Source organism: Antechinus flavipes, chromosome 3, assembly GCF_016432865.1.
Source record: "Antechinus flavipes isolate AdamAnt ecotype Samford, QLD, Australia chromosome 3, AdamAnt_v2, whole genome shotgun sequence".
Classification (NCBI taxonomy): Eukaryota; Metazoa; Chordata; class Mammalia; order Dasyuromorphia; family Dasyuridae; genus Antechinus; species Antechinus flavipes.
The window spans coordinates 607,133,157-607,152,458 of record NC_067400.1 but is presented as its reverse complement, the minus strand read 5'-3'; the positions used below and the strand labels follow the sequence as shown (position 1 = coordinate 607,152,458).

The 19,302-nt window shown below is 36.5% G+C and overlaps 1 protein-coding gene across 3 annotated transcripts in view; it reads right to left on the bottom strand.

Annotated features, from left to right (window-relative positions):
* The window catches only part of LOC127555970 (tumor necrosis factor receptor superfamily member 14-like), a 659,215-nt gene that overhangs the window by 355,062 nt on the left and 284,851 nt on the right, over positions 1-19,302 (bottom strand). The window contains exons 2-4 of one of the 3 annotated variants that reach the window (XR_007952322.1): positions 14,436-14,526; positions 6,714-6,869; positions 3,459-3,669 (exon numbers count right to left, since the gene is read on the bottom strand). Coding sequence is in view for 1 of the 3 variants with exons in the window: in XM_051988754.1 (XP_051844714.1) it covers positions 14,436-14,488 (53 nt within the window). In the remaining 2 variants the exon portion in view is untranslated. The remainder of the gene's footprint in view (positions 1-3,458; positions 3,670-6,713; positions 6,870-14,435; positions 14,527-19,302) is intronic. The other 2 variants (XR_007952320.1, XM_051988754.1) reach the window with 2 other exon arrangements.

Sequence of the window (19,302 nt, the reverse complement as noted above, 5' to 3'; positions counted from 1 at the left end):
TATCCATAGCCCCCCTGTTATGGGCCAGAAGTCTGAATTTGAAACAAAGGATTCTTACAAGATGCCAAGACAGTGGAATTGATAGAGATAATGGTTGTCTAGTTTAGCATGGTTCAGAATGGTGGATTTAATCTTACAGCAATGGTTTCCTAGTGATAGAATGATTGGTTTATACTTAGTATAGAGCATATAAGCTAGGAACCTCAGCCAGGATTCATTTGGAGAGAGGTAGAGGCAGAGAAGACAAAGGACTGGCAGTAGGAGCATAAGCTCTAAGAACCAAAGGGAGAAATTCAACTTAATCTTTGATCTTCCTGGTGGCTAGCCTAACCTCCTGCACTTCCCCCACTAAGCCCAAGGCCAGATTGAAAGGTTCTTCAGAAAGCTGCCCAGCATCCGGCAAAGAGATAATAAAAGATTTGGACTTTAACTCCTGGTTACTCTTATGGTGATTACTGAAGTGAAATGAAGGCTACTTCCAGAGAACCCAAGAAAACCAAACTTGAGAACATTACATTTTGGCACCCAATGTGGGGCCAAGAACCTTCATTTGTGATGCAGAAATTAGGATGAGTACAAAAATAGACAAGGAAACTTTGGGCTAAAGTAGTATTCCAGCTAAAATGGGACAAATGTTTAGAGAGGAGATTTCTCCACCGAAAGGAAAATGTGTCGAGAGTTTAGTTAGACTGATAAAAAATCAAGGTTTAATGGTAACTTGGGAGTAGATCATTGAACTTTTAGAAACTGTACAATACACACCTCCTTGGTTCTCTAAGGAAAAACAATTAGATCTAGCTGAGTAAAAGTTAGTAGGAGAGCATCTATATCAATTCTACAATGATAATGGATCTGACTAAATTTCCAAAGAAACACTTTATACATATGACAATGCAACTGGCTTTAAGAAATTATATAAGTATTAGAATAAGAAAAAAGAAGAAAGAGCAGGAGGGGGAGGATCCAGATAAACTATGTGAAAAGGATGACGAATCAGATAAGAATGGATTTAAGTACAATTCAGAGTGTAGTGCTTCACAGCAGGAGAAATTAGGGCATTCCCTATCCCCGACCTACCTCCCTCAATTAATCTTTCATGGGTGGAGGGAGAAGGAGAGGAATGGACAGTGACACATTCAGCACCACCTATGAAGCAGCCTATGACAAGATTACAAAAGGCATTAGTTAAAGCAAAAAAAGGACAGAATATATCTGATTTAAAAATAAATGCACACCCTGTGATTGAAGAGCTTGACTTTTCAAGTCAACAAGAGAAGATACACTCCTTCTGATCAGGAAAAAAATAAGGATTTGAAAAAGGGTTGCACTCTTTATGGGGCTACATTGTCTTATGTTAAGATGTTACTAGAAAATTTGGCTTATGAAATCTTAACCCCTAGTGATTGGAAATCTATAGCAAGGACATGTTTAGAATCTGGACAAAACTTGTTGTGGCTTTCAGAGTATAGTTAATTATGTAGGATTCAAGCCCAAGGAAATTGGCAAATGAGTTAATATACAAATCACCTTTAACCAACTAGAAGGTAAAGGTCAGTATGCAGACAATTTAGCACCGATTAATTATCCCATAGAAGCATATGAGCAAATTGCTACTGCTGCAATTAAAGCATGTGGCTCCCTCCCATGAAAAGATGAAGGGGAAGCCTTCAAAAAATTGAGTAAGGTCCTAATGAACCTTTTGCTAATTCTGTGGGATGTCTGTAGACAGCTATCACAAAAACCATTGGAGAAAATGCAGCTACAAGTGTAATGACCACGTATTTAAAGTCAGCCGGAGTCAGGAATTCAGGTTAAGGGAAAAATCTTCAATATTTATTGAAGTGAAGAGGTGAATAAAGATTGCTATAGCAAGTATAGGCAAGAAAGATTGCGATAGCAAATATAGGCAAGAAAGATTGCGATAGCAAATATAGGCAGTTGCGACAGGAAGCCAGCTAAGAGAGAGCGATGCGAGCCGAGCCAACCATGGAGTCAACCGTGGAGCCAACCGTGGCAATGGCAGTCCCAAAAGTCTCTCCCCCCCTTCCTTTTCCACTCCCCTGCCTCCACCCACCAAAATCGTCATTTCCTATACAACACATCAGGACTTGCACAAAGAGTGGGTGGGGGCCATTCTTTCTCCAAGCTTACATATTAATAGAGTATGGTCCAATTACTATTTAGCCTCATGTGCTTGGGACCTCAGTGCATCAACTCAAGCCTTAGCCCATTACATACAAGCATTATGATAAGACAACAGGCTGAGGAAAATGCTAATAAGGTTTGTAAAAGAATTATATGAGACTACACAAGGATGCTCCTTTAGAGATCATAAGATGCTGTGCCACAGTGGGCACAAATGCTTATTATACCCAGGCTATGATAATGAACATGGAAAGATGGGGTCTCTCTTGGCAAGGGACTTCTAGAGAGATTTGTCTATGCTTTCAGTGTGGAAAAATAAGACATCTGAGAGACTAATATAGGCATAGAGATAGAGTGAGAAGACAGGGTGAGAGAAGACTTAAAACCCTATGTCCAAAATGCAACTGAGGTTTCTACTGGGCCACAGAATGTAGATTGACCCAGGGAAATGAGAGACAGGGCCCAACACCAAGACCTCAAACAAAAAACAGATAGGGCATGATGGCAGCCGAGTTTACACTCAGAGAGACTTTAGAAGTTCAGGACTATAATATGATCTATCAGCCAAAAAGCAATCAGTAGGGAGAAAGGATCACAATTGGAGAGAATATAGGCTTTTTAACCCAACAGAAGGGCAGTGTCCAGTGCAAGCAGCTTCAATATAATCTCCAGGTAATGTGGTGAGATCTAGAAAATACTGAATGGAAGGGACCAGATAGGTTAGCTGCTTGGGGGAGAGAGTTTGCTTGTATCTCTACAGATGGAGAAGGATTCTGATGGGTGCCAATGAGCCATATTCGCCTTGTCCATCAGAGAGAGGCAAAAAAAGAGAAAAACCTCAAAACAAAGGAGAAGACCTAAGAAACATCTGACACTGAAAGAGCATGGCTGATAATGAGACTGTTAAAGAACTTTAAAACCAGCAGGAATCATTAGATTTCTTGAGATGAAATATTGTTGATGAGACTGTTGCAGAACTTCAGAACCTTCAATGATTCAGGAATCATTGGATTCTCTGAAACATGATAAGACTGATTCAGGACTTCAAAATCTGCAGTAATCATTGGATTCTCTAACACATGATGAGACTATTGCAAGACTTCAAAACTTAGGAATCATTGGATTCCCTACATACATGAAGTAATAGACAATAGATTTCTTTTGGACTATTTCTAGGACTTATGGATATGTATCATTCCTCATGTTGATTCATATTATTTGTTACATCACTACTAACCTGTATTATTATGTGTTTATATAATTTATGTAATTATGTAATACATAAATTATGTGTAATTTAAAATTGTGTATACCTGTTTCAAGTGAGACCCTTCAGAAACTCAATAATCTGCTTTGATTTCCCATTTCCTTTGGTGTTTTCATCGCCCTTCCTGAGAAATCAGGAAGGGCATAATCACCTCCTTTTATGATGTTTTCACCCATTTTTGAGGAGTCAGGGAAGGCTTGATCCTTTTTTGGAGTTCTCTCCTCCTTGAAAAATCAGGGAGAGTGACCACCTATGTTCTAAAACAAAAGAAAGCGGGAGATGTTATGGGCCATCTGAACTGAAACATAGGATTCTTACAAGGTACCAAGTTAGTGGAATTGATAAAGACAATGGTTGTCTAGTTTAGCATGGTTTGGTATGATTGATTTAGTCTTACAACAAATAATGGTTTCCTAGTGATATAATGTTTGGTTTATATTCAGTATAGAGAATATAAGCTAGGAACCTCAGCCAGGATTCATTCAGAGAGAGGCAGAGGCAGAGAAGACAAAGGACTGGCAGCAGGAGCTTAACTTCTCAGAATCAAGGAGAGAAATTCAATTTGATTTTCGATTTTCCTGGTGGTTGGTCTGGCCTCCTGTACTTCCCCAACTAAGACCAAGGACAGACTGAAAGACTCTCCAGAAACTGCCCAGCATCCGGCAAAGAGATAATAAAGAATTTGGACTTTAATCCCTGGTTACTCTTGTGGTGATTACTGAACTGAAACAAAGGCTGCTTCCAGAGACCCCAAGAAAACTGAACCTGAGAACATTACAGCCCCCCACTTGCACAAAGAAGCAGGAAATTGAGGATGAGGTGTATATAACCTCTAGGCATCTCAAGGGATAGACCATTGGGCTTGGAGTCAAAAAGGTTTTAGTTCAAATACAGTTTCAGATAATTATTAGCTATAGAAAGTCACTTATCCTCTATTTAAATGTTATCACTACTATAAAAGGAGGATAAAGAGTATCTACTTCTTAGGTAATATTTGTTAAAAAAAAAAAAAAAAAACCCTTATCACAGTGTCTGGCACATAGTACTATACAAATTACTTTTTTGCTGATTGTATCTAACTATCTTCAACAATAGAAATGACTTTGCCCATTTAAAGAACCATAGTATTAGAGGTATAAGGGACCTTAGAGATTATTGAGGCCTACTGTCTCATTTTATAGGAGACAAAATTGAGGCCCAGAAAGGTCAAGTAAGTGATTTACTTGGCCACACAGGTTACTCCTTTCATATTTGAAAAATCTTCAATTTGGGCAACATGTTTCCTGTTCCCACAAATGCAGATTATGCTCCCTTCTGCAGATGGTCTTTCAGAATTATATTTGAAGCATTCATTACGTTGAGGCCTGTATAAAGTTGAGTCCCTGTGTATGAAATGAGGTAAATCTTCAGAAAACAGACCTCCAGAAAATCAGAGCTCTGATCCTATTTTAGAGATTTCCAATTCAGCAGCATTTGCCTGAAATTGAATTTTTGGGGGATTACTTTCAAGAAGCCATGGTCACACCATAAACCAATAAGAGGAACAGTGACAAAATTAGCAATCAGATCTATCAATAGGGAAGGAATTTGTGATGAATCAATAGAGGGAGATGATCACAGAAGATAAAAAGTTTTGTTTTGACTGTATAAACTTTAATAGATTTTGCACAAACAAAAATAATGCAACTAAAATTATAAGGGAACTAAATAACTGGGGAAGGAGGTTTGGGAAATCTTTGCAGCATCTTTCTCTGATAAAGTCTTATTTTCAAGATATCTGCAGACCTAATTCAAATATACATGTATGAATAAGAGACTTTTTAAAAAGATAAATGATCAAATGACAAAAAATAGCTTTTTTCAAAGAAAGAAATCCAAACTTATCAATAGCCATATTTTAAAACATGCTCTAAATCTCTAATAAGTAGATACACAAATTAAAGCAACTCAGAGGTTTCATCTCATGCCTATCAAATTGACAAGGCTTACAAAAAGGAAATTGGCAAATGATAGGACTTATGGGACAATAAGTCCATTGATGTACTATTGGTGGATATATGACTTGGTCCAGAAAACCAGTAAAATATTTTGTAATTATACCCCAAATGTCATTAAACTGTGCATCCCTTTTGACTCTCAGATACCACTTCCAATACTATTTCCACCAAAGAGACCAAAGAAAGAGGAAAAGGATATATATACATACATACATACATATATATATATATATATATATATATACATACATACATACATATATATATATATACACAAAAATATTTGTATTCCATATTTTTCTGTAGGCAAAAAATTGGAAACTTTGACTGTGTCCACTAATTGGGGAATGACTGGACAAATTGTGGTACATAAAGGTAAGGGAGAATACCACTGCAGCAGAAGAAATGATAAAATGGATGATATCATTGAAATATGGGAAAACTTGCATGAATTGATGTGAAGTAAGCAAAACCAGAATAGTTTATAAGTAGCAACAACTTTGTAAAAGCTCACAACTTAGAAAGACTTAAAATCTCAGATCAATGGACTAAAAATTATAATTCCAGAAAACTGGTGTTTAAATATGATACCAGTCTCCTGACAGAGAAGTGATAGATTCAAGGTGTTGGTGGAAACAAATTCTTTATGAACATGGCTAATCCATAAATATGCTTTGTTTGAAGCATTTTTGACTGTCTGTTTGACTATACATAAAATTTACTATCAAAGTTTTTGTATTGATTTTTTTTCTTTTCCTATGAGTGAAGAAAGGTGGAAAGAAAGAAAAAAGATTTTTGTCACTTAAAAAATATTTCTGTTAGAAAAACAAGGTTTCAGAGTCACTTTGTGTCACTAAAGCACACCAATAAGGGTGGACACCAATAAGGAGTCGTGGTTGATGTGGTTGATTTTTCCCAGCTCAAATTAGAATGGAACCAGATAAACTGCTCAGACTAATTCAAGATTTTCCCCAGGCTGTCTGAGGTCCTGAAAATAGATGTCATTGTTATCAAATAATAAATATTCATCTGGAGGAGACGTTCATATGTTTTAATGGTCTTTCTACATATGAAGAAACAGGATTGGAGAGGCCAAAGAACTTCAACATAATCCTGATAGTAGGTGCAAAGTTTTGTTTTGAATAGAAGTCCTCTAGCACCAGAACCAATCATCTTCCCACTACATCATCACTGCCTCCAAGAAGACATCTAGAGCTAAGGGAGTGCTAGGAATGTCTCATTTACAGGTTAGTAGCCAATAATAGTTCTAGGTCTCTGGGTGGATGGTGATGGAGCAGGCTTACCTCTAGATTTCACATATGGGCCAGGGCTGCAGACTCTGAGACCCATATATATCTCATAGTTATCATCTTTTGTGTCAGTGCAAAAATAGCCTGAAGAAGAACTACATACAGCGTTGGATATAAATGAACATTTCCTTCTAGTCATCAGGCCCAGTTCTGAAAGGAAGAACAAAAGGAAGAAAAAGATATTAAATCAGCCAATCAATCAATATTTATTTAGGCCCTACTATGTTCACGCACCCATTAGAAATAATGATAAAAAAATAGTTCCTGCTTTCAAAGAGATCACAGTCCAGTGCATGTAAATAAATATATAAAAATAAAATCCAAACAGGATAAATTGGAGATGATTAATAGATGAAAGTCTCTAGACTTATGGGGGAAGAGGACGGCTTTTTGTAGAAAGGGTGATTTTAGCTAGGATTTTTAAAGTCAGTGAAGCTACAAAGTGGAGGATAGGACAGGGAGAATTCAGGCATGAGGGATGGCTAAGAAAATGCCCAGCTAGGGAAAACACAGACCAATGACATAGATCATAGACTCTGTGTGGAATAGATAGGGTGGGGTGTGTAAGGTGCAACATAATTGGAGAAGTAGGAGGGGGCTAGATCATGACTTTGGAATTTTTTTAGTTTTTGCTCTTAGATGTGATAGAGAGCCACTGAAGTTTATTGAGCAGGGTAGTGGCATGTTTGGACCTGTGTTTTAGGAAATTCACTTTGATTGCTTAATGGAAGATGGACTGAAATGGGAAAAGACTTGAGACAACTGGACATCCTCATCTTTTCTCAGTATCTATTACAATAACCCAGGGATGAAGCAAAGAGAATCTTCACGAGGGAGGATGCAGTATCAGAGGACAGAAAGGGACATACTTGGGAAATATTACAAGGGAACTAAAGGGAGATGTTGAAACAAGCTTTAACGTAGATTAGATATGAAGAGAAAGAGATAGTGAAGAGTTCTGGATGATTTTGAAGAAGATATTCATAGCCTCTGATGACAGTCCATTCCACAGGTTCATAAGTGGTGACTACATCTTTTATGTAAGGTTTTTTTCTTCCCACCTAGACTAAAATCCTGGAGGGCAGCAGCAAAATCTTACAGGCCATCTAGTTTGATCCATTTGTAAGCAGGAATCCCTTCAATAACATTCCCAACAAATGATCCCTAAACTCTGCTTGGAAAGTTCCAGTGAGGGAGGACACTCAGGTACACCAACTTTGGCTGCAGATGCTACTTCAGATTCTTTGTGACTAAAGGATCCTGAGAGATCATTCTAGGTCGCTGTAACAATTTAAGTTTCAGGCAAAGCATCCACATGCATTGATAGGAGTATTCTTTCCATGGCAAATAAATCACAGTCCTGGTACATGTACAATCCTTCAAAAATAAAAAAGAAAGCACAGAGCACCCAGTTGAGGTTGGGCTACAAAGAAAAAGACAGAATTGTTACTATCTTCAAGGAATCAACATTTCCTCAGTGAAAACAGAGCCAGGTCCTGTTGGGCCAATGATTGTTTCTTCCCATCTTCCTTCCTCCATCTCTCACTTTCTTTCTTCCCGCTTTCCTAGCTGATTGTTCCTTCCTTCCTTCCTCCTTCCTTCCTTCCTTCCTCCCTTCCAACCTTCTTTCCTTCTTTCCTTCCTTCCTTCCTGCTGTCTGGGAATTTCATAAAGGTGGATGTTTGTACCTGGAAATTTTTTTGGAATGACCTTGGACATGTTCTTGGTACAGAAACTTCAAAATATCCCTAATTTCTTGAGCTCAGGGAGAGAATGTGTATTAGGTCAACTAGATAGTGCAGTGAATAGAGTGCCAGGCCTGGAGTGAGGAAGACCTGAGTTTAAATCTGACCTTGGACACTTACTAGCTGTATGACACTGGGCAAGTCACTTCACCCTGTTTGCCTCAGTTTTTCTCTCTGTCAAGTGAAAGGGCAAAACACCATAATGTCTTTTTTTTTTTTTTTTTTTTTTTAGGCAATTGGGGTTAAGTGACTTGCCCAGGGTCACACAGCTAGACAGTGTCTGAGATCAGATTTGAACTCAGGTCCTCCGGACTTCAGGGCTGGTGCTCTATCCACTGCGCCACCTAGCTGCCCCCATAATGTCTTTGAGAAAATAATTTCAAATGGGGTCATGAAGAACTAGACATGAGTGAACAATAACAATGGAGTCGTGTACAAAGACAAGAAGTTGTCTTGCCACATCCAGGGTGGGGGCTGGAAGCAAGGAGGAGGTGGAGGAGTAAGAGAAAGGAATGGGGGAGGGTCTAACTGATGAAGATTCTAAAGCTCTTAACTCTTCATTTTTCATCAATGACTTTTCATAGTTTCTACTACAGAGAACACCATGCTCCATGCGGACAAGGACTATATTTCTCTCTCTGTGTGTAGGCGTGTATATTTGTATGCATATACATATATATACATATATATATATATGTATATGTGTATATATATATAATGTTCTCGATTATGCTCACTTCACTCAGCATCAATTCATGTCTCCCCAGGTGTTTCTAAAATCAGCTTCCTGATCTTTTTGTACAGAACAATAATATTCCATAACATTCATATACCATAACTTATTCAGCCATTATCCAACCTGATGGACATTCACTCAGTTTCCAGTTCCTTACCACTACACATAGGGCTGATATATTTTTGCACATGTGGATCCTTTTCCCTTTTCTTGTGGTCTCTTTGGAATACAAGTCCAGTAGAGACACTGTTGGATCAAAGGGTATGCACAGTTTGATAGCCCTTTGGCCATAATTCCAAATTGCTCTCCAGAATGGCTGTATCAGTTCACAACTCCATCAACAATGTATTGTTATCCCATATCCCACATCCCTTCCAACATTTATCATGATATTTTCCTCTCATCTTAGTCAACCTGAAAGATGTGAAGTGGTACCTCAGAGTTGTCTTAATTTGCATTTCTCTAATCAATAGTGATCCAGAGTATTTTTTCATTTTACTAGAAATGGCTTTAATTTCTTCATCTGAAAATTGTCTGTTCATATCTTTTGACTATTTATTAATTGGACAATGGCTTATATTTCTATAAATTTGAGTCAATTCTTTTTAAAAATTAGGACTTTATCAGAATCTTTGGATGTTAAAAAAAAGTTTTCCCATTTTTCTGCTTCCCTTTTAATCTTGGCTGCATTGGTTTTGTTCGTACAAAACTTTTTAAATTTAATATAATAAAAATTATCCATTCTAAATTTCATAAAGTTCTCTAATTCTTTTTTGGTGATAAATTCCATTTCCCCCCACAGATCTGCTTATATTATAACTATATATAGTATTACTCTTTGTGTCTAAATCATGAATCCCTTGCTATAAGATGTTAGGTATTGGTCAATGCCTACTTTCTGGCATGCTATTTTCCAGTTTTCCCAGCAATTTTTGTCAAATAGTCTGGATTTATCAAACACTAGATTATTATAGTTGTTGACTATTTTTTGTTGTGAACCTAATCTATTCCACTGTTCAACTATTCTATTTCTTACTCAGTACCAAATGGTTTTGATGACTGGTATTTTATAATATAGTTTTAGGTCTGGTAAACTTAGGCTACCTTCATTTGCACTTTTTTCACCAATTCCCTTGAAATCCTTGACTTTTTGTTCTTCCAGATGAATTTTGTTGCTATTTTTTCTAGCTCTGTATAATAATTTCTTGACAGTTTGATTGGTATGGCACCAACTAAATAGATTAATTTAAGTAGAATTCTCATTTTTATTATTTTAACTTGGTCTACCCATGAGCCTGGATGTCATTCCCTGTGTATATCAGCTGGGCAGAGTTGGGGGAAACTCCATCTTGATAAGTCCTTTTCAGGACTCTTCAACCTTCAAGGTTTTTGAAGGGACTCTTCAAGTATCATATTGTTTCTGGCTTCCAGCTTCCTGAGGGAGGATGGAAGGGGCCATTCCCACTTCAAATTTTAGAAGGAAAAGACTCTGAAAAGACATGGAAGGGACCAGAAGAGTCTACAGTATTCTCCCCAGCTTGCTACATTTTCTCTTTCAGGAGATCTAGAACTTTCTCTTAGTTAAGTTATCTTACTACTGGTAGGAAACCTCTTTCATTTGTATTATCTGGTTTATATCCTCCAATGTATTTCTTTTCTGATATCTCTTTTGCCACACTTTAGATAAATCAGTTTCTTTGCTTTTTTATAATGTATGTTTATTATGACAAAAGAGATACAGTGATAATAGGTGGGAAGCTTTGAATAGAAAACCCAGGATTTCTCTTCCTTGTCCAAATTAAAAAGGCAAAGTAATCACATATTTCAGACTAAAAAAATCAAAAGAATAGATAGCTATAATTCTAGTCTGGAACACTATTTCTCTGAGAAGAACAAAGGGTTCACAGGCCCTAACTTCCTGCATCTGCCCTGACATATTAAAATCTTCCTTGGAAAAGGGAAGGTGGGAGAAAAGACTGAAGATGTCTAATCTTTCTCCCTTTGAATCACATAACAGCCAACACTATAAATGTACCTTAGCCATATAGAGAAGTTTTTTAATCTCTCTCTCTCTCTCTCTCTCTCTCTCTCTCTCTCTCTCTTCCCTTCCCCCCACTTCTTTCGATCTATCTCTCTCCAGTTGGGGAGAGACTGTTATATAATATATATAATATATACTATAATACCATTACTATTAAGGTTTTCCTTCTCCTTGAAAAATGACAAAGTGTTCAGAAATTAGTTTAAACCAATCATATTCCCTAAACTCATAACATTTAAGGGAGTAGAATTAGTATTCCAATCTACTACCTTTCCCCCGATGTTGCTTTTAGCAATAATTATATTTTATTTAATAATTAATAATGATAATTATTGTTGTTTAATCATTTCCATCCTGTCCAACTTTTTGAGGCCTTGTTTAGGGTTTTCTTGGCAGAAAAGCTGGAGTAGTTTGCCATTTCCTTTTCCAACTAGTTTTATAGATGAGGAAACTGAGACAAGCAGGATGAAGCAATTTGCCAGGATCACACAGCTAGCAAGTGTCAGAGGCCAGATTTAAATTCCATACATGACATTCTATCCACTGTGCCACCAGTTTACCCATTCTTCTTCATCATCATCATCATCATCATCATCATTATTGAAAAGAACCAGAAGCCACCTACTTCCATCCTCTAATTATACATTGTAGCTTTAGAATAAAGGAAATCCTGTGATACTTTCTCGTGGACATGCCCATGGTCATGAGACATGAGCAATGATACAGTTACTCGTCAGCTTACAAAAAGAGTTCAAGTTCCTTGGATAGCTGAAGAGCTTCCACAAGAGGGCGCCATAGGCTCATAGATTCTGAACTGGAAGTGACATCAGAAGGTCCTTTGGAGGGGGTGGCTCACTTATAGATAAGGAAAAACAGCCATAGAAAGTTCAAACAACTGATAACAATAGCTAGTGTTTATGTAGCACCTCCCATGGGACAGCACTTTTAAAATAAAATCTCACTGGCCCACAAAAGGTGGGGACCATCCATGCTATTGGAAACCCAAGACTTTTCCATGGTACTGGGGCAGCCAGGGCACCAAACCATGCATGGGAGGAGCTATTGAGGCTAAAAGGTTGTGTCAAGTACTTGAAGAAATGGGAAGTAGGAGAGAAGCAAACTCACGCATCTTGGCCCCAGAGGGTTGAACCTGGAGTGATAGGGAGAATGTAAGAAAAGCAGATTATAGTTCAATTTAAGGGGGGAAAACTTAACAAGGAGGCTATCCAAGAAAAGGAAGACAAGAAGGAAGTATAGACAAGGAGAACAGCATTGAAAACTACATGTTGAATTTCTTTTAAGCCTACAAGTACATGCAAGCTATACAGAAGAGAAGTTCATAGTGTCCTATAAATTTGGAGGAGTGCTGGAATCAGCATAAACACTAAGGTACTTGCCCAGTTTTGGGGATAAGAATGCATTATTTGACAAAAATTGCTGGGAAAATTGGAAATTAGTATGGCAGAAACTAGGCATTGACCCACACTTAACACCGTACACCAAGATAAGGTCAAAATGAGTTCATGACCTAGGCATAAAGCATGAGATTATAAATAAATTGGAAGAGCATAGGATAGTTTACCTCTCAGACCTGTGGAAGAGGGAGGAATTTATGACCAAAGAAGAACTAGAGATCACTATTGACCACAAAATAGAAAATTTTGATTATATCAAATTGAAAAGTTTTTGTACAAACAAAACAAATGCAGACAAGATTAGAAGGGAAACAATAAACTGGGAAAACATTTTTACAATCAAAGGTTCTGATAAAGGCTTCATTTCCAAAATATATAGAGAATTGACTCTAATTTATAAGAAATCAAACCATTCTCCAATTGATAAATGGTCAAGGGATATGAACAGACAATTCTCAGACAAAGAAATTGAAACTATTTCTAGCCATATGAAAATTTGCTCCAAATCATTATTAATCAGAGAAATGCAAATTAAGACAACTCTGAGATACCATTACATATCTGTCAGATTAGCTAGAGTGACAGGGAAAGATAATGTGGAATGTTGGAGGGGATGTGGGAAAACAGGGACACTGACACATTGTTGGTGGAATTGTGAACACATCCAGCCATTCTGGAGAGCAATTTGGAACTATGCTCAAAAAGTTATCAAAGTGTGCATACCCTTTGATCCAGCAGTGTTTCTACTGGGCTTATACCCCAAAGAGATACTAAAGAAGGGAAAGGGATCTGTATGTGCCAAAATGTTTGTGGCAGCCCTGTTTGTAGTGGCTAGAAGCTGGAAAATGAATGGATACCCATCAATTGGAGAATGATTGAGAAAATTGTGGTATATGAACGTTATGGAATATTATTGTTCTGTAAGGAATGATCAGCAGGATGAATACAGAGAGGACTGGCGAGACTTACATGAACTGATGCTAAATGAAATGAGCAGAACCAGGAGATCATTATATACCTCAACAACGATACTGTTTGAGGATGTATTCTGATGGAAGCGAATCTCTTCGATAAAGAGAGCTAATTCAGTTTCAATTGATCAAGGATGAACAGAAGCAGCTACACCCAAAGAAAGAACACTGGGAGATGAATATAAACTGTTTGCATTTTTGTTTTTCTTCCTGGGTTATTTATACCTTCTGAATCCAATTCTCCCCGTGCAACAAGAAAACTGTTTGGTTCTGCACACATATATTGTATCTAGGATATACTGTAACCTATTCAACATGTAAAGGACTGCTTGCCAACTGGGGAAGGGGATAGAGGGAGGGAGGGGAAAAATCGGAACAGAAGTGAGTGCAAGGGATAATGCTGTAAAAAATTACCCAGGCATGGGCTCTATCAATAAAAAGTTATTTAAAAAAAAAAAAACAACACTAAGGTACTTGTTAAATTTTCAGGGTGAGCACACATGCCTCAGAAATTGGCAAATATTACAAAGTGGGGCTTGATTTCTTATTTTGTTGAATGACTAGACTTAAGAAAATGCTGATGATGCAGAATAAACTTAAAAGTGTGTCCAGTGTATATTCATTTCCCAGAGATCCAGTTGTTACTTACCTACACACACTCATGGACATTTTTTTTATTTTTATTTTTCTGTTCTATTTTGTATATGGAAACTTTTACTTTATTTGGAGTTCATTAAATTCACAATTTGTGTTCAAATTATTATAAATGAACAAGACCATCAAGTCCCAGAAAACGTGCTATACCTACTTGGTCCATGGCAAACATTGGTCCAGGGTCCCATTCGTGGAAAATGTCCCTGCCTGGCACTTTTCACAGATGGTGTTGGTTCTCTCTGTGCCTGAAAGAGAAGGAGGCATGGGATATGTGATGCTCAGCATAACAATAGGAACAAAACATGTTTGTTAGAACAGTGTCCCTGGATTAGTCAGTCTTTTCCCTGGAAGCTCTGTGTCAGAACAAAGAGTATTGAGAACAACTCTATGAAATACTCCCCCTGACCTGTGGAAAGAAATTTATTATTTTTTAAAATATATTTTGTTTTTGTATCATATATATTACCCAATATTTCTTTGGTTTAATAACCAACTCTTTAGAGCAAAAAAGAAAAAAGAAAATGACACCTTTTAATATTTTTTTATGTTTAATCAACATTACTAAAAATTTCCCCATCACTTTCTCAAGACTAAGCAGTTAACAAAATAATAAATTAGGCTCTGATTTATCCTGTTTCATTATGCTAACATTGAAAATTTAACAATTAACTCTTAGGTAAAGAATTCTACCTGACTCCACCATGCCTCTGATGAGGCATCTTACTTATCTTACTCAGTGAGTCATCTCTTATAATATATAATCCTTAAAAAGAAAAAAAAAAAGTTCCACAAAGAAGCAAATAAAAAAGGTGTAACATTATTTGTAATGTTCCATACCCATAAACCCCCACTTCTTCACAGAAGCTGGAGATTAAGGATGAAGTAGAGTATTGAAGTATCTCAATGGATAGAAAACTGGGGTTGGAGTCAAGAAGATTTTAGCTCAATTCTGGGTAAGTCATTTAACCTCTGCTTACCTCTTTTTGCTACTTTAAAAAGTAAAATTTAAAAGGATAATGACAGTATCTACATTCCAGATACCATGTGTAAATCTGACATATAGTCAATGCTTCTTTACTTATTGTTATTTAACTATTTGTAGGCATACAAATAACTTTTATGTTATTCCAGGACTTCCAGGACTCTGACTTTAGAGGAAGAAGGGACCTTAGAGATTATTGGATCCAACTGTCTCATTTGACAGGAGAGAAACTGAGACCCAAAAGCTCAAGTCAGTGACTTACTTGGCCACACAGGTTACTCCATCAATATTTGAAAAATCTTCAGTTTGAGCAGCTTGATTCCTCTCTGCACTAATGCAGATTGTCATTCCCTTCAATTTAAGCAGATGGCCTTTTAGAATTGTGCCTGAAACAACCATTCTTTGAAGTCTCTAAAGGACTGAGTTCCTCTGTACTTAACTAGGCTGACCTCCAGAAAGCCAGAGCCTTGCTCTTATTTTAGAAGCTTCCAATTAAGTATTATTTGCTGGAAATTGAATTCTTTGAAAATCACCTTCAGGAACCCAGTTGCATATCATAAACCAATAAATGGAGCAGTGAGGAAATTACCAATCAGATCTATTGATAGGCAAAGAGTTTATAGCCAAACAACAAAGAGGGATGATCAAAGAAGATAAATGGTTAGTGTTTATTGTATAAAATTTAAAAGATTTTACACAAACAGAACCAATGCAGCTAAAATTAGAGGAAGAAATGAAAGGAAAATCGCCTGTGGATTTCAGTTTTTACTGAAATTTAATTATATGTAGTATGTTTTTCAGGCAGGTTGGAGACTGTCCTATATGTTAGATTTCAGGTAGTGGATATTAAGTTTTCATAAATCATGTTGGAATTTACTTCAAATGCAGTAAACAGTAACTTGGTTGCTACATGGTGTGTGTGTGTGTGTGTGTGTGTGTGTGTGTGTGTGTGAAAGTATGGATTTTATGAACCGCTACAGAATAGGATATTTTGCCTCTGAAGTACTTTGAATAAAAAGTTGCCAAAACCATTCCTAGCAGTAGACACTTAATTGAGTTACAGAATACATAACCTTCCTGCTTCCTCTTATTAGGGTTTGAGTTTTTTGTGACGTCTGAGGCATCCAACCAAGTCTTTAAGTACAAATCCATATTGCATATGGAAATGTTAAGTTTTAAAGACTATGTTCTAATTTGTTTTTTAAGTACTGAAGTGAGAAATTATGATATGCTCAAATGCAATAATATATCTGTAAAGGTATATTTCACCTTTTTAATTGAAGGCAGTAATATGTAAAGCATAACATTTTTTTCTTTTTTTATTTATTTTTATTAAAGATATTTATTTTCAAAAAATGTGCACGGATAATTTTTCAACATTAACCCTTGCATAGCCTTGTGTTACAAATTTTCTCTTCCTTTCCCCCTCCCCCCCAGATGGCAAGCAATCCAATATATGTCATACATGTTAAACTATGTTAAATCCAATGTGTAAACATATTTATACAATTCTCTTGCTGCACAAGAAAAATCAGATCAAAAAGGAAAGAAAATGAGTAAGAAACAAAATGCAAATGAACAACAACAAGAAATTGTGAGAATGATATGTTGTGAACTACACTCAGTTCCCACAGTCCTCTCTCTGGGTGTAGAGGGCTCTCTTCATCACAAGATCATTGGAATTGGCCTCAATTATCTCATTGTTGGAAAGAACCACATCAGTCAGAATTGATCATTCTATAATCTTGCTGTTACTATGTACAACAATCTTCTATGTACAACAGCCATTCTCTCACTGATGGGCATCCACTCAGTTTCCATTTTCATGTCATTACAAAAAGGGCTGCCACAAACATTTTTGCACTTGTGGGTCCCTTTCCCTCCTTTAAAATCTCTTTAGGATATAGGCCCAATAGAAACACTGCTGGATCAAAGGGTATGCACAGTTTGATAATTTTTTGAGCATAGTTCCAAATTGCTCTCCAGAATGGTTAGGTCCATTCATAATTCCACCAACAATGTATTAGTGTCCCAGTTTTCCCACATCCCTTCCAACAGTCTTCATTATCTTTTCCTGTCACCTTAGCCAATATGAAAGGTGTGTAGTGGTATGTCAGTTGTCTTCATTTGAATTTCTCTGATCAATAGTGATTTAAAGCATCTTAAATTAGAAATTGTTTTAATTTCTTCATCTGAAAATTGTCTGTCCATATCCTTTGACCATTAATCAATTGGCAAATAGGACATGAACTGTATTTTATAAAGGGAGTCTGAAAGATATTGTATAAAAATGGACTTTCAATACAATTTTGATTAAAAAATAAAATTAGAGGGGAAAGCAAGTAACTGGAGAAGGGAACATGGAAAATTTTTGTAGCTTTTTTTGGATAAAAATCTAATTTTTAATTTATATATAGATCTACATCATACATTATAGGTACATGTATATATGAATGTATATGCATATACATTATATATATATATATATATATTATCTGCATTATATATAGTACACCTTCAAATGTGTAAGAATAAGAGCCATTTTCCAAATGATAGCAGTTTTAAAGAAAGAAATCTAAATTATCAATAGCCATGTTTTTGAAATGCTCTAAATCTTTAATAATTGGAGAAATATAAATTAAAGTAACTCTGATGTTTCATCTTATACCCATCAGATTGACATGAAAGACAAAAAAGGAAAATAGCAAATGATGGAGGGACTGTGAAAAAGACAGATATATTGATGTACAGTTGGTGGAGCTGTGACTTGGTCTGGATATTTTAAAAAATAATTTTGAACTATATTCCCAAAGTTAATAAGCAGAGGAGTAAAGTTTCTAGTAGAGAGATCCCAACAGAGGGGTATAAGTCTCGTTAGGGAAATAGGTGAGAATAAAGAGAGAGTAACCCTGGAAGAGAATATCATTCCAGTGGGCAGAGGTTTCCTTGGCATAGCATGGCTTGTTAGGATCTCTACAAAGAGAAGATTTTAGATTGGCTCTTTTATAAGCCTTGGCTATAAGCCAAAGTGAGCTAGTGGGGGCTAGTGGGTGGAGTTCCAAATTTGACTCTTTTTACAAGCTGGGTTTCAGCTTGAGCTAGCTAGCCCCACCTGGAATTGAATAGAATTAGGGTTGGAATGCTTTAGCTCAGAACTGAACCAACCCCACCTAGACAACAGAATGAAGCTGTTTATCTTATGTCCCTCATGTGGGGTCCCACAGATGCAGGATCCAAGGAGAATCTCTCCTTCAAGGAGTTTTAGCGAGTTTCAGGGCTCTCTTCAGAGAGACATTGAGAAAAAAAAATCCAAGAAAAACAAGATTATAAAATAAAAGTTAATCAACTAGAAAAGGAGATACAGAGTCTCAAAGATGAAAATAACTCTTTGAAAATTATAATTGAACAAGGAGGAGCCAGTGAAGCTATGAGAGACCAAGAAATAACAAAAGAGGTTCTAAAGAATGAAAAAATAGAATATGAAACATCTTATAAAAATAATGACAGATATGGAGAATGGAGGAAGGAAAGAAATTATAAGACTAATTGGACTGCCAGAGAGTTGTGATGTAAAAGAAAACCTTGACACAACAATGCTAGAAATAATCCTAGAAAATCATTCTGGTTTGAGAGAACATGAGGGGAAAATAGAAATTAAAAAAAAAAATCCACTGATCACCACCTCAATGAGATTCTTTGTAGAAAACATATAGGAACATTATTGCCAATTTTGAAACTCCCAGATGAAAGAGAAACCTTGCAAGAAACAAGAAAAAAAAATTCAAATACTCTGGAGCTATAATTAGAATTCTAGAAGATTTGGCAGCGGCCACAATTAAAGGCCACATGTCCTGAAATCATATTTACTGGCAATCAAAAGAACTAGAATTGTAGCCAAAAGTATCATATCCAGGATATTTATCTGTAATACTGGACAAAAAAAAAAAAATGAACATTCCACAAGCTTGAAGAATTTCAGGACTTTCTATCAACCAAGCCTGAACTCAATAGAAAATTTAATATATAAAATATATAATAT